Here is a 24,839-nt window from a genome sequence, read left to right as displayed (position 1 = left end):
CTTCATTTTGGTAATTGCCTAAAAAACATCACAAACAGAGAATAAGTCCAATGCTGCTTAACAGAAGGAAGAAACATCCTTTTGTGGATATGAACAGATAGACCAGAATACTTTGTATCCAGATGTAGGCTTGCTGTGTGCCAGGCTTTTCTCCAGACACAATCCCCATTATCAGCATGTCTCAGAAAAAGTTGCAACAATTAATTACCAGGAACTTATGAGCTATGAAGACCTGCAATAGCTCATCTCCACCTCAAGAATAAAAGCTGGGAACCTGCTGCTTTAAAATAAAAAATTAAAGTAATCAAGGCCTCGGAAGCCAGAAGCACCTTGCCAGGGATTCCGCAGTAATACTGAGTACTATCCCACTACTGACCACTTACTAACTCTGTGATTACTACAAGCTGTGCGGTGAGTTAGTGCCACCTCCCGGACCTGTCCTGGAGCTGCAAAATCTCGAGGTAAGTTTTGAAAACCTCATGGGTTTGGGTTAGATTTGTGGCTTTGCAGAGTGCTTGTCATTGGGCTTCTCGATACAGGCGCTGCAACATCCTTTACTGGTTCTAACAAGAGAGGGGAGATGGAAATAACTATCACTAGATTAAGGACACAAACATTTTTCTCCCTATAAATAACAATTGTATCAACGGCTGGGGCAGAGGGGGTGGGGAAGAACTAAACATCTTATCTCCTAATAACTTGTTGAAATGTTTGAGATTCGCACAAAACTTCTTGCAGCCCCTGTGAGCAGCAGCAAAGTCCCCATCGTTCCCCTGCACACACACCCTGTCCCACAGAGCTGAAACGTCCCTGCAAAGGGACACCGGAAAGCATGAAACAACCTACGTCCCTCCACAGCAAGTTTTTTGGAAAGCATTAAATACACCCCAAATCACAGTCAGGAAAATTATTATAAAATAAGCTCTTTCCCATCTTTCCCAGACTAACCCAAGGGATAGCTTTGCCGGCTTTTATCTGCCCCCTTCCCTTTCTGCTGCCTTCAGCGCTGGCACCCCCGGGGAAAGCTTCCAGGAGTGTGAAGAGCTGTTTTCACCCACTTCGGAGCCAGGTAATCAGATGTCTGCACAGCCTGAATAATTGTGTACTCTGAGCAGGGGTTTTATTTTTAAAAAGGAGTCTTAGCTCTGCTGTTTCCGTATTTTTACATTTTTAATTTTAATTTTAAATTTATTTACCCATACTGAATAGTCATAAACAACTCTCATGCCCGTACGAAGAAATGACTGCGTTCTTCAGGAAAAGATGCCCAAGCAGCCATGTTGGCAGGTCCACCACAGCCTCAAAACCTCTGTGATATCCCTCGTTTCGAGTTTCACACCACCGCACACCAGCGGACTCGATGCGCAGCATCAGCCACCAGCTCCCTAGCAAGCGGTGTCACCTCTTTACCGGATTAATTCAGGTCTGCGTCTTCTGTTTTCACACTTAGCAGCCACACAGCACTCTGGGCTGGAGGTAGAAGCGCTGGTCCCAGCATGAGAGACACATGTCAGGGCAGCAGAGCTGCACGGGTATCCCATGGGAACTCGGGATTGCTAGTCAGATGACAAAGATTATCCTCCTACTTCAGAGTCTCCTCATTTGATTAGCTTTGGTTTTAAGCAGCTGACTTCATTTTCATGCCATTCAAGTCTTTGGGACTCGGGGAAGAAGATGGCAACTAAAACCTAACCACCTCTCCAAGAGCCAGCCTGTCTTCTGCTCATACATTCAAAAGGATCCTCTACTTCTCCCTACCCATCCTGTAACTCATATTTTTGAGCTATCTCAAGCTGCCTTAACTTCCACAAAAACAGTGTCTTAGAGAACAGCTTTTCCAATCTGGGCTAAAACAGTTTCAAGCCAGCTGCTTTTTGTTCAAGACAAATTGATTTGCCTTCGAGAAGAAACGTAAGGCCAAGTGACTGTGCCAGCGACATCCCCACCCCAAAATTGCCAGAAGAAAGAAAAACGTAACCACAGAAGTTGCTCTGCATCTTCAGCCTGCTGAGCAAGATTCCTTTTCATGTGTCCAACCTATTTTTCTGAGGGCAGTTCCGCATTCTCAGCTATATTAAGATGTTGTTACTTTAAAGAAAAAAAAAAAAAAAAAATCTGTCTCTCCTCCCAAGATTCAACATAAAGACAGCACTTAAAAATAGAACATTGTCAGGCCTGAGCACTTACAAACGTGAGTCAAGCCCTCAAAAGTTACACAGACCTTTTTAAAAACTGAGATTTCTAAGAGGATTAAAAACCTGTTCTCAAGTTATTTTGCTTGCTTGGCAATTAAGCCTTTAGTCTATATTTGAATCATATTTCCAGGCTTTTCTCTCCAATCAAAGCCAGGCTTTATTTTCCTTTTCTTTTTGGTTGATTTTTTTTTCCATGCCCTTTTTTTTAAAAAATACTATTCCTGAAAACTGAGATTCTCATTGAGACAAATGGCTCCACAACAGTTTGGTTTCAGATAAAACACCAAATGACGTGAAAGCTGTGAGCTGGTATGAGCTGCTGAGCCTCCACATGTGGCAATTTTCACCCCGACCCCTCTGGAGCCCCCTCCACCCAGCTCCAGGTCGGGTTTCCCACAGCCTTTGGGGCACACGAGCAACAGCCCAATGCACAGAGCAAAAGACCCAAAGCAGAGGGATTGAATAAAGCACCTCCCCAGGATTGCACTGGAAGTCAGTGTGGGAAGCAGCCAGACCTCATGACTTCCCAGTTTGCCCTGAACACCCAACCACTTGTGCCCCTCCTCGCCTGACTCGGGAGAAACACACCGTGCCTACCTCCAGATCTATGAGAAACAATCTTCCATTTTAATAATGCACAAAAAAAATAATCCAGCAGCTCTGCTGTGTGCCCTCAAGGAAAAGCAGCAGAGGCAGCCAAGTTCTTTCCACACAGCACCTTTTTCTAACAAGATCTGCCTTTCAAACAAACCAGGAAAAGCAGGGATAATTAAAGGGCAATCAAAGCGCTGCAGGAACCTCGCTGTCAGCGAGATGAAAGATGCCTCTTTTAAAATGAAGGCTTGCATACCCAGATCTCTTCTCCTCGGTTTATCTTGGACGCCATGCTCTTTTGTCACACAAAAAGCACCAGCAATTCTGATTAGTGCAAAGGTTACATATGCAGCAACTCCAGATGAAATGTCACCTCGTGCGGCCTCTTCTGACTCACTGCAAAGCTAAGCTGAGAAGGAACAAAATGTAGGTGCACATCAACACCGTCCGGGGAGGCCACAGGTAATGGCAGCAGCTCAGCACCGCAAACTCTGGTCAGTCCCCAGCAGACACAGCCACGGGTGAGCCACGATGGCCACGTAACAGATGTCCCCACCATGCAAAGTCTTGTACATCCTTCTGGATAAGACTCTACAAAGACGGACTTGATACTATTCCAGTCTGATTCCTTTGCTCAGCATGGTTTGTGTTTCAGTAGAAGATAGCTAAATTTAATTCGCCTCCTCCTATTTATGCTCCATTTTTGTACTGAAAGGACAAAGACATCAATAATCCAAGTCCATTGGGTATTTCTCTCAAGAATTCAGATAAAACCTTTCACTCTCTTCTAGGACCAGTAGGTAAAAGCCTCTCATTTTAATATTATATTCAACTTAGAATTTTCAAAACGCTTTTGATTTTGGATTACTGTGTTTGTACAGAACACAGAGCCTGGGGCCTGCAACACAACAATCGGGGACAGGTTAAACTGCAATGAGCTTCTTTCCAGGGAATGCAGTTGGATACTTCTTTTCTTGATCTTGGCTAAATAATTTCAATGTTCTGCCCAAGACACAGCAGGCAAAGGGATTCCAGTGTGTCCTGGGACCATTTCCCCAACACAAAGGCAGTGCCTGGCTTGTGGACCCACCACCACACATCCTACTGGCAGCCAACTTAATATATGTGTTATTTTCACTTTTTGCAGGACAAAGGGCCACACACACGCTCAACTAAACTGATGTGAAGAGGAGCCTTTGCAGCTACAACGGCAGATTAAAAGCCAGAGGAACAAATAAGGTAAAGGATCCATCAGACCTAAATAAATGGACAAGACACCCTTGGAGAACCACAACGTGCACCATCCAACGCTCAGGAGCTGGAAGCTTCACAGTTATCACGAATGCCAGGACATGGCCACTCCCCACCCTGGCTGCCAGCAGGAATCCCGGGAACGTCAATGCAAAGCCTGGCAGCTGCCAGGTTGCTTGGTATCCCACAGACGCTCCTGCAATTCAGGGGTACACAGCCATGCGGTCACCACGCTCCTCACTGGCTACCTGAAGGAGCAGCCCCAGGCCCAAATTCCACAAACAACTTATTTATCAGCCCTCCACTAAAGAAAAATTACCCGGAAGCTCAAAGGTTGTTATTTAAGTGCTGAAAGCATGCTGTTTCTCCAAAGGCTTGGACAAATATAAGCATAAAGGGGAAAAAAAGAGGGTCTTTTCTAAAGATTTGTCTGCATGGATGTGTACAAGATAGGCTTTAACGTCCTTCATCTGTGCTGTGAGCTGGCTGGATGCAAACCACCTCCAGCCCAAACAGCCTTATAAACCCCAGCAGCACAGCGCCAAGCCCTTGTCCCTGGGCACCGCTGAGCTATCGCGGCTCCCAGGACAGGCACTGGGTCACAGCCAGGCAGCTCGGGGTGCAGGCAGGGCAGGCACGGGTCTGCCTGCACACAACCGCCACGGCACGTCCCAAGCGAGCAGCGCTGGAAGACTCTGCTGTCTTTAAAGGGAGGAGGGGAGGAAAAAAAAAAAGCTTGGTACAGATCACCTGAGAGGTGGCCAATCTTACTGCTCTCACATTCGTTTCTTCACCTCCCACATGCACCACAGGTTTTGCATCAGCAGGAGGCGAGCCAGGAAAGAGTGATAAAAGAGAATTGGGCAACTCCTGCACCTGTGGGCTCCCCAGACGGCTCCTGCCTTCGGGATCGGATGCTCCAAATAAGGGTTGTCTGGCAGAGGTGCAACAGGGCCCCGTCCCTCCCAGCTCCGCTCAGCCAGACCCAGCACCTCCTGCTCGCAGCCCGGGGAAGCTCGTTTGCATCCAAACCTACCAAACCCAGTTCCGGTGACTGACACAAAACACGCCACGGGTCCCACACCGCGCCAAGGAACACCGAGTAGGAAATACAGCTCAGCCTCGGATAAGAGAACATCCTCCTAGTGAGTTCACTCCATCAACAAAACAAAAACGAATGGTAATGAAAGGAAAATACATATTCTTACTCACAAAGAGCAATGCTGATTGTTATTCCAACCTGTTCTGAGGCAAGGAAATACAGGGAACACGTGGGAAACCTGGGGATAGAGGTTCCCAGTCCTACAGAGGCTTCGTCCCACCCCACGCTCTGATAAGATAGAGGTACAGGGCCAGATGTCAGCTTTTGTTGGTTGGAAAGAAAGCAAAAGCAGCAGTTTGCCAGCAAAAACCAGCAATGTTTAAAAACAAACACACACACCAACAAAAAACCACACCCAAACCCAAACAAAAACAATGCACTAAACAACCTAAACAAAAACATAAAAGCAAACAAGAAAAAACAAACAAAACACAAGAACAACCAAAGAAAAAACAAAAGGGGGGGGGCAGAACCCAACACAAACCTGAAACAATTACATTTACAAAGGCACAAAAATGGCTGAAAAGTTTTGAAGTTTTGCCATCAGGAATGAAAGGAACGGAGAAGAGGGGGCAAAAAGTCATCTCCCTGTTTTCTCTATAGAAGAGAAGATTTTTCTTTGGGAAGATTTTTCTTCCAGCTTTCAGTAATACATTGTGAGCTTCACAGGTGGTTGGAAGACCAGAGAGATGGTGGAGTTTGGGGCACCAAGTCCTGAAGAAAAATCATCAGTTGAAAACCCGCTTCTAATTTGCAAAGCTTAAAATCAAGGGCAATACATGCTTGTTTTTATGAAAACGCAGGACTGAGTAGAGAGAGGTCTGCCTGAAGAGGCAAGTAAGCAGCACTTGCTGTGACTTTCCTATGTCACTGCTCTAAAGGCTGCGTGTACTTGTGCCTCAAAGTACTTGTGGTCTGCAGCCTTGGCTTCAAACCAAACTCCTTCCTCTAAGTATGTTTGACTCATCACATTTCATAGTTTCATTTCCAACTAGTCAAACCTGTACCTCCTCAGTGCCGCTGAAGGTGGCAACACCTCCTTTAATGAGGCATATGACTGCTGCTTCATTACAATGGCATCCATATAAATGCATGCGATATTCATTAATCAAAGAAGCTGGAATTCTTCCTACAGTTAACACCAATAAGCTCTTAAAAATATATCAGTGGTATACACCCCAGCCTTACTTCAAGTTGTAGCAAGAGATCCACCCTCTCCAAAAATTGAGCTCATTTGAAGAAAAAAACCCTGCTCAAGAACTGCAGTCACCACACAGGAGAATCTGGCAGAAGACCCCCCGTTGTTGTCCAATCTGCTATTCCAAAAGGCCAACACAAATTAGCCTCAAATTAGTTCAATGCAAGAGTATTCCACCTTTCTTAGAAAAAACAAAACACAACAACAAAAACAAAGCAAAAACAATAATAAAAAGAAGAGCAGCATTACAGCATTAATTGCTTTGTCATTGAGGATGTCACTTCAGAGATACCACAGCACCTTCCCTTTAGGTGAACAGCAAAAAGTTCTATTACAATATTCTCCATCTCTAAATGCCCCTCTTACACCCTCATTACATATCCCTTTTTAGTAGAAAAGGTCTTTTCACACAGAGCATCTGGCTTACAACGCCTTTGTGTGTGTGTGTGGAGGGAAGGAGTGGGAGGAGAATAGATCCCCTAATGTGCAGCGACAACTTTTTTGGCTCCAGTCCCAGCATCCAGCCTAAAGCAAGCCAGACAGAAGACCTCCATGGGAGCCCTTCTCTGCAAGCCGCTTCCAGTAACATGATGTTTCCGATGTGACCTGTTGGCAAGTGGGGAAGGATCTCCCAGCACAACAGTGGCGTCCTTGCACTGGCAGAATTACAAAAACGGGGCAAAGAGGCTCTTATCATCACTGGTCCTGCTCAGACATGAGGCCCCAGTCTCCCACCCCACTGAGCAGGAGCTCAGACAGGGTTTGAGTAAAGCGGGATCCAGCAAAGCCAGTTAACCCAGGGGAAACCGATCTGTCCAGATTGTTCAACTGGCACTAACCTGAGAGCAGCCCATGTCCCCAGGCCAAAGGTAAAGGATAGAGTATTTGCTCCACTGCCTAACGGGTTACAAGAGAGAACAGGACAATAGCCAACATCATGAATAGTAGCAGGAAACACTCAAAAGAAATACATAATGTAGTGCATGAACTAGCAATTTTCATTAAAAGTACCCACTAAGACGGAGAACTGGTCATACTGTACAGACCTAGGAAGAGATGGTTCCCAGCCCCAAAACTCATGAACTGAACCTACAAATGCTTCTGCTGATAAAAAAGGACTGCAAGGACAAAATTCTTCCTCCTTACCTTTAAAATGCCCTTATTTTAAGGATGGCCAAGCCTGCTCAGTCAACAAGGATGGGCAGGCACCTCCAGAGAAAGCTCCATCCCAATTCTAGACACCCTAATGAAGTCATACAAGTGAAAGATGATGAGCTTGCGTTCAGACATCTGAAAGCTGTTCACAGGAGAACCCCACCTTGACTGTCTGCCCAGCACAGCAGACGGCTGGAACAGGGTGGGAAACTGTCTGAAGTCTCCATAAGCCCCAGGGTAACTCCAGCATTACCTGTTGTGTGCAAGTGAGTGTAATCAGCTACACACCTTTGTCAGACTCATCAGACCATGCTTGGACCCAACCAGGATGGGTCCTGACTGAGTAGTTCTGCTGGCTTGCTTAAATATCCAATTCAACAACTCACCAGTTTATCACCTGATTTCCCAGTTCACCCTCTCCCCCTTTCTCCTCACAAATCACTATTGCCTCCTCATCTCATTCTTCCTCTCCCGTGATCTGTCAGGCGGTGGGGTCAGACCCCACCTCTAACATGGTCACCTGGAAGCCCACCAGAATCACCACCTCCCCACTCCGCAACATCTCCTGTCCATCCTTCTGCCCTGTCCTCACTCTCCTCCCAGTCTCAGGAGCAGCACTTCAGGACAGTCTGCCTTCTCCTCCCCACCCCTGGCTGCCTTTGCTGTCTCAGAGCAAGGGGGCTCTGGATCCCTGGTCCTTTCCCAGATTGAACACAGAATATTTAGCCCACCACTAATCCATAAAGTGGCTGCTTCTCTTGTGATGTCACAAAGCAACAGAAGAGGGCAGAGAGGAGCTGCCAGAAAGAAGCACACAGTATTTGCTCTGAAAACCATGGACACTGCCCAGTCCCCAAGTGGCAAATGTCTGTCATGCATGAAACACTCCTGGTTTCCATACAAATGGGCTCCCAAAGAGCACACCAACGCAGCCAACTGGCTGACAACTCCATCCACGCAGAGCCAGACCTGCCGGCTGCGTCTGGCATTGCCCTCAGTTCTCCCAGCACAACACAACTGGGAAATACTGGTTGCTGAGGGCATCTCAAAGATCCTTTCCATCTCCCAGTGCCACAGCTGCAGTGTTCCTTGCTACAGAGTGAGCACATGGCTCACATTACCTGAAAACAGTGTTTCTTCCCCAGAAAACTGCTTTTTATAGAACCCCAAAGTGGCCCACAGGGATTGGCAAAACACTCTCTGGAGCAGGTGACACTCTCCTGCACGGACCAGGCAGCAGAGGTCCAGCACCCCTGTACATTCCCCAACAAGGACCAGTACAAGAAGGGCAAGTACCTGGTCCCAGAGGTGCTAAGGATAACTTCTTGTGATAATACACTGTTTCTTCCTTAAACCCAACACACAGGCAAATCCCTGGGTGCCTAGATGAGCAATTACATCAAAAAATCCCACATGCAGAGCTTCATCACCTCCTGTTGGATACCTCTGCACAGGACCAAACCATTCCAACAGCAAACTGGGAGCAAGAGGGAAACGAGATAAGTGGCAACTCCAGGAAGAATAATTTAGCTCTGGTCCAGGTAATAATTCCAGGGCTCGGGAAGCAATTTTTTAATAATCAAGGGTTGCTGGCTGGTTAAATATGTAATCTAGGCAACACTGCTGCTGTTAATAAAAATTAAGACCCTGTTTATTGCTGCGGAAGACTTTCTGTAGCATCAGAAACTCAGCTCTGTTCCCTGCTCTCTTCATATACTTCAAGACCATTGTTTGGGGGATGGGAAACTTAAAAAAAAAAAAAAAAAAAAAAGAGAGCTAGCGAGCATGCAAGGTAAATGAACCATGCAATAAAAATTGTTGAAATTGGCTCGCACAGCTCCTGATAAGATCACAGGAGTTGAGAAAGAGTTACAGCTCTACTGATGAAAAATCCAACCACTGACAAAACACATCCACTCAAGGAAAAGAAATAAAGTTAAATGGATGCTTAAATACAGAGAGCACTTGTTAAAAATGCTAATTCTTTGAACACTGAAATTCAGAGTATTTTTGTCTTAATATGATACTGATCGCAGGAGCCCAGGCTCGTGCTCCTGGTAACTGCAGTCCCCTCTGCAGCTTCACACAAACCAATACTGAAAGTACATGGATCTCACACACTGAAACTGTGAATCTGGAGGTGAATTTGCCTATGCAGCTACAAAGTCAGTCTGGGTCCTGCACCACCTCACCCCATGAAGTTCTGCCCCAAGCTGAAATACCATAATGAGGATCCTCAGACCTTTTCAAGCTGCTATTCACAACTTCCCTGTGGATCTGCAATCACTGAAGCTACTCATCCAGGGGTTTGTAGAGCACCTGGGACACAACAGCTGCACCAGCTTCACGGGGCTGGGCCGGTGGAAAGGGGTGGCTTTCCTTGGGGCAGCCATGGGGTTCTCATCATCAGGGCTAAGCCGTGCTCCTGGGTTGGCAGCCCATCCCTACCACTGCAGCATTGGCTCAGACAGCGGCAGGCAGCTGCAGAGCTGCAAAATGCTTCTGACTCCTTGGGGACCTGAAGTCATTGCTATGTCTACCTGCATGATCCAATCTTGTGTGCAAACCTTAAGACCTTAGTACCTTGAAGACACACATTACCAGACCTCCTTGAATGTGATTCCATTAGACTGTCTACGGCAGCAGGATACCTTTTTGGGAATACTTACTGCCTCCTTTTGAGAGCCCTTCCAAAGCTTCATCTGTTTGTTCACAGAGCAAACGTGCTTCATGCTTTAAAAAAAAATAAGTCACACCTGCTGCAGGATCCTAGAAGGCTGATAAGGTCCTCCCTGCCATCCCTCTCAACCTGACTGAAGCCACATCCAGTAGCAGAGTCTGATGAACAGGGAAGGCTGGCACCCAACACCATGTCACACATGCGGCAAGGCAGCACTTCCATCAGCAGCACGCACAGCTCCTTGCTGCTGCCTGCCAGGTGCCCCAAACTTCTCCCAAAGAGCTGAAACCAGCCCCCACACAACCCCAACCTGTCTCTGCTCTCCAAAGCCTTTGCGCAGCACAGAGCAAAGCTCACAGAGACAGCAAGCTCTGCGCAGTGACACCATCTCACGTCTCCTGCAGAGCACAGCAGCACACGCAGTTCCACAGAAGGAGCTTTGCATTCTCTGCTGAGAGGTCCTATGTCCCCCAAGCTAGGCTCTGCCTAGACATGGCAGCCTGTAGCCACCAGTAGCATTCCCCCTGACAGTGGTGACTAGCACATGACATACTAGCAACAGAACAGCAAGCCTCCAGAAACTGAAGGAAAGTATTCTCCATTTTAAAAAGAAAAAAACCAACAACAAAGTAACAAAACTCTCCAAAGAAAACTCCTGCACTTTGACTCCAGCAACAAACTGGTGGGACATGCCATGGGAACAGAGGTGATTCTGCTCTGTGACCTGGCACCAAAAAAGATACATGGGCCTTTTTCAAAAGCTAGAGTGGCTTCTAATGGCTGCAGTTAGCTGCTTGCTAGAGTAGCTACCCCTACTTAAACACCTACCATAGTGCCCACAGTCCTGAAAAAAGATCAAATCAGAGTTCACTAGGAGGCTGCTCCAACTTGAAATAGGTCACTGGCTGTTGGGATCCACAGTTTCAGCAACACATGCTTTGGGAGCTGGATGGCAGCAGCTACTCTCCCTTTTGCAAGCACGCCCACTGCCACAGCTTTAATTCCCTCAGAAACTGCCCTCCACCTCCAGCTGGGATCCTCCAAGAGCCCGTGCTGCCTGCCAAGCCCAGCTACGCTCCGTCACAGCTCCAGCGCTGCTTCATCTGCCCTGGAAACGCTCCGTGCTTCCTTTTGTCAGTACTTGTCTGTCAGGTAGGCAGTTCTGCCAAGAGCCTTAAAGTAGTTGCAAAGCTCTCCGTGGTTGCACATGCAAACCCTCTTAAGAAATAGCCAGAAGGTTTTGCCTAATGTAAGAGCGTAAACAAACTTGTTACATGCTAATCACCAGGTAGGCCACACACCCTTCCCCTCCCCCAGCCCCTGAATCTGCTAAAAGGACAGGAAATATAATCATGGTCACATACCTTTGCTTCCTCGTTGATGTCCCAAGTGAAGGATATGGCATTGTATGCGATCTCCTCAATGTTACTGATGGTGTTGAAGCTCTCCTTGTAGTCGGCTGTTAGAAAGAAGGATGCATGAGAGAGAGGAAGAGGGATACCATCTGGAGCCCTCAATCCCACAAAGCAGCCAGAAACTGCAACTCCTCAGCAACCCCTTGGGGGAAAAGGAACCACAGAATGGTTTGCATTGGAAGGGACCTTAAAGACTATCTAGTTCCAAGCCCCCTGCCATTGCCATGAACACCTTCCACTAGACCAGGTTGTTCAAGGCCCCATCCAGCCTGGCCTTGAACACTTCCAGGGATGGGGCATCCACAGCTGCTCTGGGCAGCCTGTGCCAGTGCCTCACCACCCTCACCATGAAAAAGCTGAACTGTACTTAAAAATGGATCATTAAAAAGCCTGGGACTAGGTAGAAATTTCAAACTAGAAACTCCAGCAAGAAAGGCAGACATCACAAACATCGCCCGTCCTGCACCATAGCCTGCTGTGTGCAGGAAACTCTGCCCTGTATGGCGAGGGCATAAGCTCTCAATAAAACTCCTTCAATAACAAACAAAGATTTGCATGCGCGTCTGCTTTAAGTGCCAAGTGATTAATCCCAGCTTTTATTCACAGAAGGAAGGGACTAGGAGTACAACCCAGCCTTCAGCCAGAGAAGGCTGGAAGTCAGCCAGCCCCAGCCTTGTCTGGAGGCAAGTGGAAATCTGCAGTGTTTTCTTTTTCAACATGTACCAAAGACCAGTTGTGAGCAAAGTTGTTGGAAGGAGGATCATTAGTGTTATTTCTAGGAGGATCTTGTCCTTTGAAGAAACACAGTATCTAGGATAGTCAGAGAGTCTGTAAGTTGCAGTTTAGCTACAAGCACCAGGATATACCAAAGCAACTGTAGCTTGGAGTGGGGTGTTAGATCTCCCAACGCAAAAGCATGAAGTCGGCCTGCTCACCAACCAAACAAAACCCTCAAAACTTGGTCTCTTTAACGAACCCAACAAACTACTGCACTAGTTCTACGCAATTCAAAGGCTTTCAGCAAAGCTATGGATAGCATAGAACATGATCCAAAGTTTCCTTAAAATAACAAAGCTTTACCAGAAAAAACAAGCCTTGCCAAGGACTTAGGTTTGGAGTTTGACAGCAGCAGTGAGTGTCCCTTACCTATGTCAATGCATCTTTGTTTGGCCGTGTGCTGTCTTGAGTGCCAGTATTTCCAGTGCCTGAGCTGATCTTCTCTTGTTTTGTCTTCAGCAAACACGACCATGATGACACTCTGAAAGGACAGGGAGAGGGGTAAGATTAAAAAAAATAAATAAATAAAACAAAATGCAAACATGTGAAAGAAAAGGCCACAGAGTACATTTGTTTTGGAAGTTCTCCCTGGTATTAGGTTTTCTGCTTTAGGCTTTCCAACTTGACACACCACAGTGTACCCAGCACCCCGTTGCCAAACAGGAAGGCAGACAGCAGCGCTTTCTGGGTCATAAACAGCGATGAGCAGAACTGCTCTCCTAACTGGAGCTCAAGGATCTCATTCCAGGTGTTGCATCACCTTCACACAAGTGCTGACACCACTTCTTAACAGATTGAGCCAGGATGGGTTGGTCTGGAAGTAGGTGGACAGCAAAGGAACGAGCATTGACGTAAGCGAGGCAGTAAGCTGGCCTTAACGCTGATACTCTGGTTTAGATTACTGCACTTTGGGAGAGTTAAGGCTACCACTGTACACACCCTCTTTCCTAAGAGCCACAAGAGCTGCCACTCACTCGGACTTTACTGATGGGGTGGTGGATTCCTTCACTGCTGCTCACTTCTTTCAGTGTGATCGGGTAAAATTGACCTTTATTCAGGTACGTCATCGTGCTGTCCCCAGGCTTCTGTCGGAGGGACTTGGAGGCTTCCAGAGTGTATTCGAAGTTATTCCTACAGAGCGAAGAGAGCAGTGATTGCTATAGCATTTTCCTGGAAAGCCGATTAAATGTTCTACATCTAATTTGGAAGAATTCCAAAGTCGTCAGTTGACTCATTAAGCCACCAACAGGCAAGGAAGTAGGAAAACAGGGTGAGCCCCCTTTTCAACCATTTCCCTCATGAACGAACACTTAAGAGAAATTCTTGGCAAGCTAAATCCCAAGATACATCAGCAGGCAAGACTGGAAGCACCCTATTCAGGCTGAGAGCAGCAAGCTGCTCCCATGGAAAAGTATCTATTAGCAATTAAATTAAAACTCACAAGCTAATAAGCTATTCAGTGGCCACAGTCTCCTCTTCCTTCTTGGCTAACTGCAGCTAACCAAACAACGAGTTTATTCCCCTCCCTTGGAGTTCAGATGAGTTTCATCCTTCCCATTTCTGCTGTAGGTTTCCAACACGGAGAGAGCAAGGCCAGGGCTAAAAGCCAGCTCTGAGACCATGGCAAAGCTCACGGACAACACCACACCTTCCCATGGGACAGAGAGTTGTTCCAAGGACATGGACTGAAACAGGGTGGTATTTCCAACCCTGCATGTAGCTTTCCTTTAAGATACAGGCAAGATTTTCAGCTGCCAAATTCAAATGAGCAAGCACTGTTGTGGATTTGAGATCTACAGCATTCCCAGTGCCTGATACTCAGCACAGAAGGGAGTGAGCTGTACTGCTCCATGAGCACACGGACAAGCCAACTGTAAGAGAAAAGGAGTATATGGGCAAGTAGAGGGCTTAAAGCATTACCCAGAAATGCTGTCAAACACATAATCTTCTGAATTCATGTTGGCCATCCGGAGATTCAGTTCAGTAGGAAAGAAAACCTGGGGTAGATGCAAAACAAAACAACAATTAACACAGCAGCAACAAGGAAAGTCAAGATTAAACAGATACTTGTTACCACAGAACTTCTGGCAGGCAAACTGATCATCAGATAACCACTGATTTTTGGTCTGTGCAAACAGGACACTTAAGCAGAGTTTCAATCCAAAACTTTTGGGTGTCAACTAAGCACATCTCACAAGCCTTCTGAATCCACTTGGGGCAATATTCTAAAGCTTCCCCAAATTTCAAAGAAAGGGGATAGCCACATAGTTCCTTGAGGAGTTGCTTAAAAATCAAAACACAGTTACTCTCTTGGTTTTAGTTGATACCATAAAACAAAAAACATAGCTTTTCATCCAAATCTACCTCTCACCCAAGGCCCCACAATAAACAGACTGTTCTCCACTGACACACCCCACACCTAGAAACTGGCAGTAAGGAAGCTCACAGACACAGTCACTTTGTTTCGGTACCTGCAAAGGCACAGCAGAGTGTTCAACTCTTGCAAAACCTGGCCCTGTTCTGTGCATCAAGATAACTACTTCTGTACTCTGCAAGCTGAAGGCTCTGTCGCTAGTAAGATCAGTCATTCGATTTGGTAATGATTTCATGTTGTGAAGGTTTTATTTACTAAGTTATATTTACGTATCTTTCTGAGAAAGTCTTCCATTCCTAAATCACTGGACAGATTTCTGGCTCGCATAACAGGAACAATTTAAGACAGAGCAGGAACTCTCCATCCAGCTCAAGACACGCACACACACAGCGACCGTCTCTCTTCATACCTCTTGCACACCCTCCTTGAAAGTCTCTGAGAAGGTGGAGTCCGGTGTTCTTCTCTGGGAGTTCTGAGGCTGGGTGTTGGAACTGAACTGGTCGGGGTTGAGGTTCCTGTCGAAGACCACCACCCGCTCGGGGGGCTCGGGGTGGTAGACGCTTGGTGGGATGCCCACTGTAAAGCCATGGGGCTGCGTCTCCGTTTTGATGGAATGGGTGGGCATCGTGGCAATCGAAACGGTGACTGTTGTGTCAGGGGTTGTGAGGTGGCCTCTCTTGTCCATGCCCATCTGGGGTGTGTGTGGAAGGACAATATTGAAAGGCACATTTTTCAGAACCTGGACTCTGTTTTCTCCAGCAGAAATGAGCGACTGTTCTGTCACATTTGGGATGCTGTTCCTTTAAGGGACAAAGAAAAAAAATAATGCATAAATTATACAGCTGACTTTCTCACTAAACAAGAACTAGAAATACTTCTCAGCCTTTTGGACAGGGACAGCTGATACCAGCTCCCCTGCCTGTGCAGAACAGCTCAATCCTGATCTGCAAAGCTGAGAAACTCATTCAAAAAAAGTAACCTCACCCACTGCTAACAACCCTGCCTTGGAGATGAACTACCCTGGAGCAAAGGGTGAGGGTTCACAGCCCAGATCCTCACTGCTTGGAAAACAGTCATCCAAAAGGAAGAGCTTCAAGACCCTTCCCACCACGCATCGGCACATGCAGCTCCATAAAACTGCTCTTTGGCAGATGGAGAGGACCGAGAGCAAGGCTGCTGCTCCTCTGCCCTAGGACTGCACACCACCTGGGAAGCACTAACAGGGAAATTACACTCCTCTTTCACACACAAACTCCCAAGAAAATCCACACCGAGACTCCCTGGAGTGGTTTGCATAACCTCACGCTCTCCACCCCAGCACACTCATTTCTGCCAGGACAACACAGACCTGTGGCTAAGCTGACCTCATAGCGAGCAGCCACTGAGTCTGCCTGCCCTCCCCTTCTCCCTCCCCACAATGTTGTCCTGCCCCCTCCTTTGCACCAATTCTGATGCTCTCCCATCCCCTTGGTGAGCCAGTTTGGCTTGTTCCACTGGCAGAAAATGAGCCTTTTTTTTTGCCTGCTAGGTTATGGGTGAGTGGAAGACCGGGGCTGGTACAAGGGGAGCAGTGGGAACACGTGGCTGGGAACTAGACTTTTCTTCTCAGCAAAGAGTCATTCAGTCGGCTCAGCCAGACCACAAAAACCTCACCTTGAGTCCTTAAAGCTTTCTAGTCTGTCCAAAGGAAGAGGAAGGTAAGAGTGGAAGCCTGGCTTGAATGAACCTTACATTTGTAATATTTACTTAATTGGTATCATCTTCTGCTTGGAAGGCACAAGAGAGGGAGGGCAGGAAAAGGAAGGGAGAAAGGAGTTCCAGAGGATACAAAAGAAGTCCATGAACAATACAAAACCAAAACTAAGTTGCAAGCACTTTGAAGTCCTTCCCTACCAGCCCATGCATGAAGAAGTAATGCTGCTGGTGCTGAAGAACAAAACCAGCTGTGAGCAACTGAGGCAACCGCACGCAGAAGTAAAAGGGTCACCAGGCACCTCCACAGCCTCGGGAAGGGTGTCTGTCTACCAGGCTGTACCCAGGGTTGCAAAGCAGCTTTTGCTACGCTGACTGCATGACATCAGCACACAGAAAGCAGATGGACGGTGATGAGCAGCAGTGTGGGCCTCAGCTCCACGTAATGGTCCAATCGCCATCCTGTTCCTGGGGCAGCAAAGGTATTTGGAGTACAGAGTAAAAACAAACAATTTCTCTCTTCCAGCAGCTTCGGTGGTCTAGGAAGGAAAGGGGATAAGCAGACATGCAATAATAAAAACTGATACCTTTTGCTATGATCTTGGTCCGGATGTTCTACCTCTGGTTTCGCTGTGGAAGACCTCCTCTCCCTTGGAACCTGGGAAATACAAGGCATACTATAATTGCATTTGTCCTCCCATACAAAGAAAAACATAGCTTCTTAAAACACACAGACCTTTGGTGAAATTAAGAAAGCATCCTTCTGTGATACTGGTTCTTAGTGACATTACATCATGGCTGATGTTCCCAAGGCTAAGGGGTGGCAGGCCTGTCCCAGGTAATGCCCCACAGATCCCCATGCGGCTGACCTGGCCAGCTGTGCCAGCCTTGAGCTCCTGCCAGCACCACTCAGTGGTAAAACCAGTGCAGAAAACCAGCCAACCCTGCCGGGAGCACCAGTGCTGGGGTGCGGGCACCCAGAGGAGAGCTCCCAAGGTTTGCACCAGCGGTGCAGGTTTTCTCCTCCACGGGCTGTCAGGGTTCAGCATGCCGGATGAGCTCAAGGCTTGTGAAATGACACCTGCTCCACGGCCCCTTCCCATGGACACGTGCTCCCTAGGCCATCTCCTCAAAAGACTACTGGAGGGTTTCCTTTCTCCTCAGAGAACAGAGGATTCAGGGAGGACCAGGTTCAAATAGCATATTATGATGCTACAGCTGACTCTTGTGCATGACCGTGTACAACACATTATCCCAAACTGCATTAAGTCTTTTATAAACAAAAGGTAACCACCAGTGCTCTGGATCCAAGACAGCTCAATACTGATTCTCATATTTTATACCACGGACAGGATCTACCCTGAGAACACCACACACCACCACACAAGCCCCTAACTCACGCACAGACACGCACCATTTTCCCAGCTGTGCTGCCAGGCCAAGGCGCACAGAAGGTGGTGAGCTTTTTTACCTGCAGCAGCTTGGTTCCTGGGAGCACACAGCCAGCGACACAAACGCTCTCACCACCGCGGGCACCAGCCCATGGGGCTCAGGTGCCCTCAGCCGTGCAGCAAGTCCACGCAAGCTCCTCTGCAAGCACACACAGCGCCCAGGACTTCTGCCACCCTCAACACGCCTCTTGAACAAGCAAAGGAAACGCTTCATGGTGTAAGGAGAAGTCAATTCCCACCACCTTCCCTCACTGAAGCCTGCTCAGATACTGCCCACGTTCATCAGCTCAGGTGCAACATAGGGAACCACTGTTTTGCGCTGACTGATGGCGCAAATAGCACCCGTCTCTAAACAGACCCCAACTAAAACCTAACTCCTGGCTCTTCCACATAACCTGGAATCTCCAATAACACCAGAACTGCTGAGTTTTCCACAGGAACCAGCAGCACTTCGAGAACCTCTAGTTGGGAAGCTGCCAGCAGGGTAACACTAGCTAGTCACTGGAAAACAAGGGTCTTCCAAGCCACGTTTCACCTCAAGTCCAACGCTTCTCAACTTCAGATTTTTATCAAAGATTTGTTTCCTGTAAGGCCTTATTAACCACAGTGCACTGGTCAAACAGAAGAAAACTCAAGTTGTTTGATTCTGTTGTTTTGTTCTTTTTTTTGCCTTTTTTTTTTTTTTTTAAGGCAAAGGTGATCTCACCTTTAATATTGCAGAGGGGGTGTATTAGAAATGCCTAGATGTCATCCCTCTAGCATTACTTCATCAGTCCTCAATAAATCTTTCAACTTCTAACCATTTTGCTTCACCCAAGTGTGCAGCATACCTGTTCTTCCACTGATTTTTCTGTACACCCACTGATAACCAAACATGAGAGGAAACCCTGAATTAGACATTAATGTACGGCAAATCCCCTCTGCTTTGCCAAGCGTGAAGGATCAACATCACGCTTTATTTGTAATCCACAGGTTTAGAAATCAAAATTGATTTTGTGGATTAAGATTGTTCTGGTGAAAGTGTGTGGGTTTTGTGCTTTTGCTTGTTTGTGGTTTTGTGTTTGAGGGTTTTTTTGTTTGGTTTGTTTTGGTTCTTTTTTTTTCCCCCAAAAGCACAGCAAGCAGAGGCACAAGGCAGAACGCCAGTTTTCTCACAAAACTATCTGAAAAACATCCACATCAGTGAGTTTGTGGCATTTTGTCGTGTGTGCGGAGCATCCATCTCCATATTAAGCACTACAATAACATTTTGATACATAAGGCATGTTCAGCTCTTAAAAGGGCAGGCGAGGATTTTGCGCGCACAAGTCAGCCTCTCCTCCTGCTTGAAGAACACACCAAGGCTGGCAATTGTGCTCACTGCTATTAAAAGACACTAGCCAAAACGTCAGGCACACAAGCCAAGTCAGCCTCCTGGCCTTCCTGTACACTCAGCAAAGAAAAAACAGGCATCTCCGCCTGGTGAGCTGTGCCATCAGAACACAGGCAGGACACCTCCCTACCTGGAAACACATGTTGGTCTCTGCTGACTTAGACATGGACATAACTACCCTGGCTTAGACTTCTGGTGTTCAGGAAAGAAAGCCCAGCAAAATATATCCCACAGAAAGCAGGAGGTTATCTGCTTGACTGTGTTCTGTTTACCTGTGAGCATCTAGGAAGGTGCATGTCTCTGAGAAGGCCACACACACTGGAGAAGACAACTGCGGCTGTCAAAGGATTAGCAGTGGCAGCTGAAGCCCATGGAAGGTTAGAGAGGCGTGGACAGTAACCCCTTCAGGTGGGCATTTCCACCTCACACACCACTAAAAATCCATAGTGATAGCTTAGTATCAGCTGAGAGTCACGTAGCACATCAAAGCCCCAGCAAAAGCCAAAGGCCCCACCAGAACAGGGATCACACCAGCAGGAGAAGAGAAGTTTATTTCTCCATGTGCACTTACATTCAGACACAGGCATGCTCCAAAGTATCACCCTTCACACCTATTCCTATAACATATCAGCTCCTGCAGAACCTAGAGTCAGCAGGCAAAGTGCTGCTGAAGTTTTGACCCGTTACATTAAGATCCAGGGAATCTTGCTTTACTGAGCTAAAAATAAACCAACTTTCAGAAAAAAGGGACTCGGAATTTTTTTCCATTTAAAAACCACATAGCTTAAAGTCTTTGTGATCTAGTCACAGCTTCTGTAAAATCCTCTAGCAAATGACACCTTTTCCGCGGGTGGAACAAGAGCTCCGCCGCTGCCGGAGCGTACCCACGCCAATCTACCTTGTAGTAATCATACAGCAGTCCCAGGGCAGCTGCGCTGTCTTCATCACCATTGATGCTCATCATAGCTTTGGTAGCTGCTGTAAGAGGATTTTCAAGAAAGGTTTTCCAGGCCTCATCTTCACTGGTGTAAGGACGTCTCTGAGAGTAGAGAGAGTCATTCTGAAGAACCAAGACGGGTCTTTTACTTGAATCATAAAAAAAGGGAGAAAGAAGAAAGCCACCTGTTAGAACACAAGAAAAACATTCCTAAAGTTCTCCTAATTAGCTGTCCCAGTTTCACAAGGTTCACATATTCTGATTCAGTGCACTGCAAGGATTAGTCAACACAAAAAGCCCAGAAACCTAATTCTGATCTCATTCACGCTCAGTGTAAACCAGGATTAATTTGACCAAACTCGGCTGGATTACACCAGCCTATATAAAATAGCAAAGCCATTTAAAAACACAACTGATCGCTCTGAATCCAAACCAGAAAGAGTTCCACACGTTTACTGGCCTACCACCTACAAAACCTCTAGCCCGTCCTACATAATAATACTATACCAAGCCACGACCTGCTCCAGTTCCCACGTGGAACTACAAATTGTGAATTAATGAAACATCTCCTTCCCCCAGAGCTTTCAGAAGCTGCCGTCGCTCTCAGAGTATATCTGAAATACCATCTAGAAGTTGCCAATCAGTTATAAACTTCACATGGAAATAGGTCAAAGGGACCTCAAATCAATTTGGCAGTGAATTTTTCTGACAAGGGAAGGCAAAAGACTTACTGCCTGGTTAGTGCTGAAATAATCTGTGACACCAGTTTGAAACATCCTCAACACGTAACTCAAAAAAAGAGAGAGAAAAACCGGAGTTTTTCCCTTTATATTGTAGTATTAAAAAAAGTATTTACTCTGAACATTTAGAGGTGATTGGGAACAAGAAAGTTCCAAGATGACTTGGACCTTCTGCCCACAGGTGAAAGTGGAAAATCTGTAGAAAATGCTGTCCTACCAGCTTAGACTTCAGATACTTTGGTTTTATTGATAAAATATACACTTCATCCTCCAAGTCAGTTCAAGTTAACTGTGTTAAAAATCTGACTTTTAGACCAGTTCAAACAGCTTTCTTTCCAGTGAAAGGATAAGATTAGTTACTGCAGAATGGGGGGGGGAGAAGAAAGGAAGCTTTTTTATTTTCTTAAATAATGCCAAAGTCGGTGTTTCTTAATGAATTGGTAATAGGTTTAAAATAAATGACAGATTACCAAAAAACCCAAGGAAACAAAAAACCCACAACCTCGACAAAAAGCAGTTCCCCACCACCATCACACCCCTTCCCAGTAGATAAGCATTCTTCTCATCTGTTCACCCAGATGCATTCAGAGATTGAAATATACTACAAATACAAAAAGTTGGGAAATAAAAAGTTGTGAAATACTCTAATCACCGTAAAAATCTTAACTGTATCCTACATTTATCACCACCTTCTACCAAAAAGGTTGCAAAGCACTTTGCAAATGACGCGTTCAGCCCTTTATCAGTGACAGCAGTTTTGCTGAGCTCCAGGACGGTTCGGCTGAGCTGAAGACACTTAAAGCCAGTGGGAGTTTCCAGGATTTGTCAGAGCTCTTTGTGGCTGTAAATCACTACTATATAGTTGGAAAAAAGCAAACAACAACAACAAAGACAAGCCCTTTCTTTATGTCTTTGTACGTATTTGTGTACACACTGACGCAAATACAAAAATGCAGATACCTCTGATATTGCAGGGGGGCAGCCTCCACTTTCTCTTAGAGACTTCACAGCAGAAGACCAAGCAGAATTTTCTTTAGGGACAAAGTACAAGCTCTGTGCTTATACAATATGATAAAAGAAACCTCAAATGCCCACAGCAAAAGGGTAAAACCTCCAGTTAAAGTCTCTTGTAAAGAAAAAGGCAACTGAAGCAGCCTGGGTGCAGCTCACGGGATCCACCACTGCCCAGCCAAAGGGCTCCATCAGCCTTGCTGGGACTCTAAAGAACACTGAGTTGATTCCCTTCAAGACTAAAGCAGCCACTAAACAGAAATGTAGCAAATGCAAAAAGCTACATATTTTTGTGTGATTTCTTTGTCATTGCCACCACCTAAATACAATGCATGTTGCCCTACAGGTAATCTACTCCCCTAAAAGCAGCGTAGAAAGAATTATCTGCAGAATTATCAAGAGAAGTGCAGGGTTTGGCAGCAACTCAATCCCTTAACAGAACCACAGCTTCTTTCAGCAAAATAAGAGCATATTAATAAGAGAAGGTAAACATTTATTTTTCTCTCATTTTATGTTTCAAGATTACTGGCACATGGTTCTGCCCACAAAGTAGCAGACATGTCCAGTATCGGCTGGAAATAAGCTTCCTACGGCAGTTTTAATAATTTCTAAATATTACTTTCTACATAACTAAAGTGGAAGGAGAGGAATATCACAAAAAGTAAATATTCTCTGTTTGCGAGGAACCCACAGATCTGTGTTCAGATCACAGAAACTACTCCTACTTACTTCAGTGATCCACAACCCTCCCTTCCTCTTCGTCACCATGCAATTTAACTCAAGACGTTCAGAGATCCTCAGAGTGCTTTACACCTGGGCTTTGCACAGCGCACACCTTTAATGCTGAGGCAGCAGAGAGGATTTCTTTCGCTGGCTTCTGTCTACGTGCCAGAAAATTGAAGCTCATGTACCTCAATTGCTATGGCCTCAGCTGTCAAGCGTCATTAGAGGTAAAACAAAAAAAAAAAAAAAAAAAACCAACAAAGGAAAAAATCCTAATCACAAGGTAAAGTTAGTGAACTACTGCATTAGAGTCCTCTTTCTGAAAAGTTATACATTTAAAAAAATAAAACCAAACATCAGAACACCTTTGGTAGGAATCCTATGCTTTTCCTAGAGAGCGAGTCCATTTGAGTCACCGACTATTCAAAATACAGTAGTTTTTTAATCGGTTCTTCAAATCCCTTCAGAGTTATCCCATTTTCTTACAGTGCCCGCGGCCACCGTCTCCAGACGGGCACGGTGACAAGCGCAGGAGTAAACCCAAGCCATTAAACCCTGTGCGGGGTCCATCTGAAGAAGACACCTCGTCGTTCAACACCACAGAGTTACTACGCTCAGTTTTAGCTCTTTCGACACCCGGTTTCCCGCAGCTGCAGCTGAGTTCACCGAGAGCCCCGCTGGCTGCCGGCACGGCCGGGCCGGGCCCGACCCCCTCACCTGCCGAAATCCACCTTTCCGGATGGGTGCGCCTCGTAGAAGTCCATGGGGGCCGCTCGCACCGCCCGGCTCCAGCGGGGGGCACAACCCGCCGCTGCGGCTCCGCCCGCTTCCCTCGGCCCCCGGCAGAGGGGCAGCCCGGCGCTGCGGCGGCGCCCGCTCCTCCCGACAGCGCGGCCCGCTCGCCGCCGCCCGCATTTAAGGTGCGGCGGGGCGGGGGGCGGACGGCGGCGGCGCGGCCCCACGCCTCGCTGCGGGTGTCGGGTTTCAAAGCCGACTCGGCCTCGCCGCTCGGCTCACGGGGCGGGGTGGCCGCCGGGGTCGCCCCGCTGCCCCCCCCCCATCCAAGGCTTCCCCCTCCCCGCCATTTCGTACCGCCCCACAGCGGCCTCCGGTTACTTCTCCGTAAAGTTAGAGAGGGGCGGGCCCCCGGGAAGAACGGCTCCCCCCGGCCCGGCCCCACAGCGCAGCAGGCGGCGGGCCCCTCTTGCGGCAGCCCCCTGGAGGGGCGGCAGCACCGGTCGGACCGGACGCGGTTCTTCCCCCCCTCCCCACTCTCTCTTCGCCGCCTGGCTCACTCACTTGTCGTAGTCTTGTGTCATGTCTGGCGGAGGCAGCGGGCGGCAGAACTGGCCCAGCTGGTCGGGAGGGCGAGGCGGGGGCGACCGGAGAGAGCAGCGCGCAGCCCGCCGCACCGACGGGTTTTGTCGGCTTTTCTCGCCCGCTCAGGTGGCTCCCGCAGCCGCAGGTGGACGGGCGCCCAGCGACGCCTCCCATTGGCTGCCGCGGACCGCGGGGCGGAGCCGCCGCGCCCCCATTGGGCGGCCGGGCGCGAGGTGGGGCGGTGCCGTGCGGGACCCGAACCGGGGGCCCGAACCGGGGACCCGAACCGGGGACCCGAACCGGGGACCCGAACCGGGGACCAGAACGCGTTCGGGCAGCGGGGGCGCGGGGGGGCGACAAGCCACAGCCCCTTCGTTACAACACGGCGGGCGGCGCAAAAAAGGGACGAGTAAAACTTCACGGCGGAGGTGCCCTCCCAGCGGTTGGGGGCCTCCCTGGGGCCCGGCAGCGCACCCCGCTGTCACAGGCCGTTTTCCTGACAAAAAAATACCTTTTCTGCCCGGTTTCAGCTCTCTCCCCGCACGTACCGCAGATGCACCGGGGTACGCGAGAGATCCCGATCGGCCCGTCCCGCTTCCCCCTGCGCCGCCTCAGGGGGTGTCACCTCCTGGATCCCGGCCCGGCCCGGGACTGGCGGTGGGGTTCACGGGAATCACCCTGGAATCGTTCACCTGACACATGGGTCTCCCTTTTCCCATCCCATATACCTTATTTCTTTTTCCTGTACTAAAGTCGTTTCTAGGGAAGTCTAAAACCAACACAACACTCGTTAATTTGCACCGACTGCCGAAGTACAGTGGATCCCGGCGTCATGCGTCTCATAGACGAACC

General features: G+C 47.7%; 1 protein-coding gene across 2 annotated transcripts in view; it reads right to left on the bottom strand.

The window, feature by feature from the left end:
* GRHL1 (grainyhead like transcription factor 1) overlaps nt 1–24,113 on the bottom strand; it is a 42,176-nt gene extending 18,063 nt beyond the window's left edge. The window contains exons 1-8 of one of the 2 annotated variants that reach the window (XM_071807054.1): nt 23,967–24,113; nt 20,155–20,341; nt 17,021–17,091; nt 15,151–15,541; nt 14,288–14,364; nt 13,342–13,498; nt 12,737–12,848; nt 11,540–11,634 (exon numbers count right to left, since the gene is read on the bottom strand). In XM_071807054.1, the coding sequence (XP_071663155.1) occupies nt 11,540–11,634; nt 12,737–12,848; nt 13,342–13,498; nt 14,288–14,364; nt 15,151–15,541; nt 17,021–17,091; nt 20,155–20,341; nt 23,967–23,986 (1,110 nt within the window). In that variant the 5' untranslated portion in view covers nt 23,987–24,113. Of the gene's footprint in view, nt 1–11,539; nt 11,635–12,736; nt 12,849–13,341; nt 13,499–14,287; nt 14,365–15,150; nt 15,542–17,020; nt 17,092–20,154; nt 20,342–23,384; nt 23,524–23,966 lie in introns of those variants that run through there. The other variant, XM_071807053.1, reaches the window with a different exon arrangement.
* Between the last annotated feature and the right edge of the window lie 726 nt (nt 24,114–24,839).

This window comes from Patagioenas fasciata, chromosome 3 (genome assembly GCF_037038585.1).
Source record: "Patagioenas fasciata isolate bPatFas1 chromosome 3, bPatFas1.hap1, whole genome shotgun sequence".
Classification (NCBI taxonomy): Eukaryota; Metazoa; Chordata; class Aves; order Columbiformes; family Columbidae; genus Patagioenas; species Patagioenas fasciata.
This window is presented reverse-complemented; position numbering and strand designations above follow the sequence as displayed.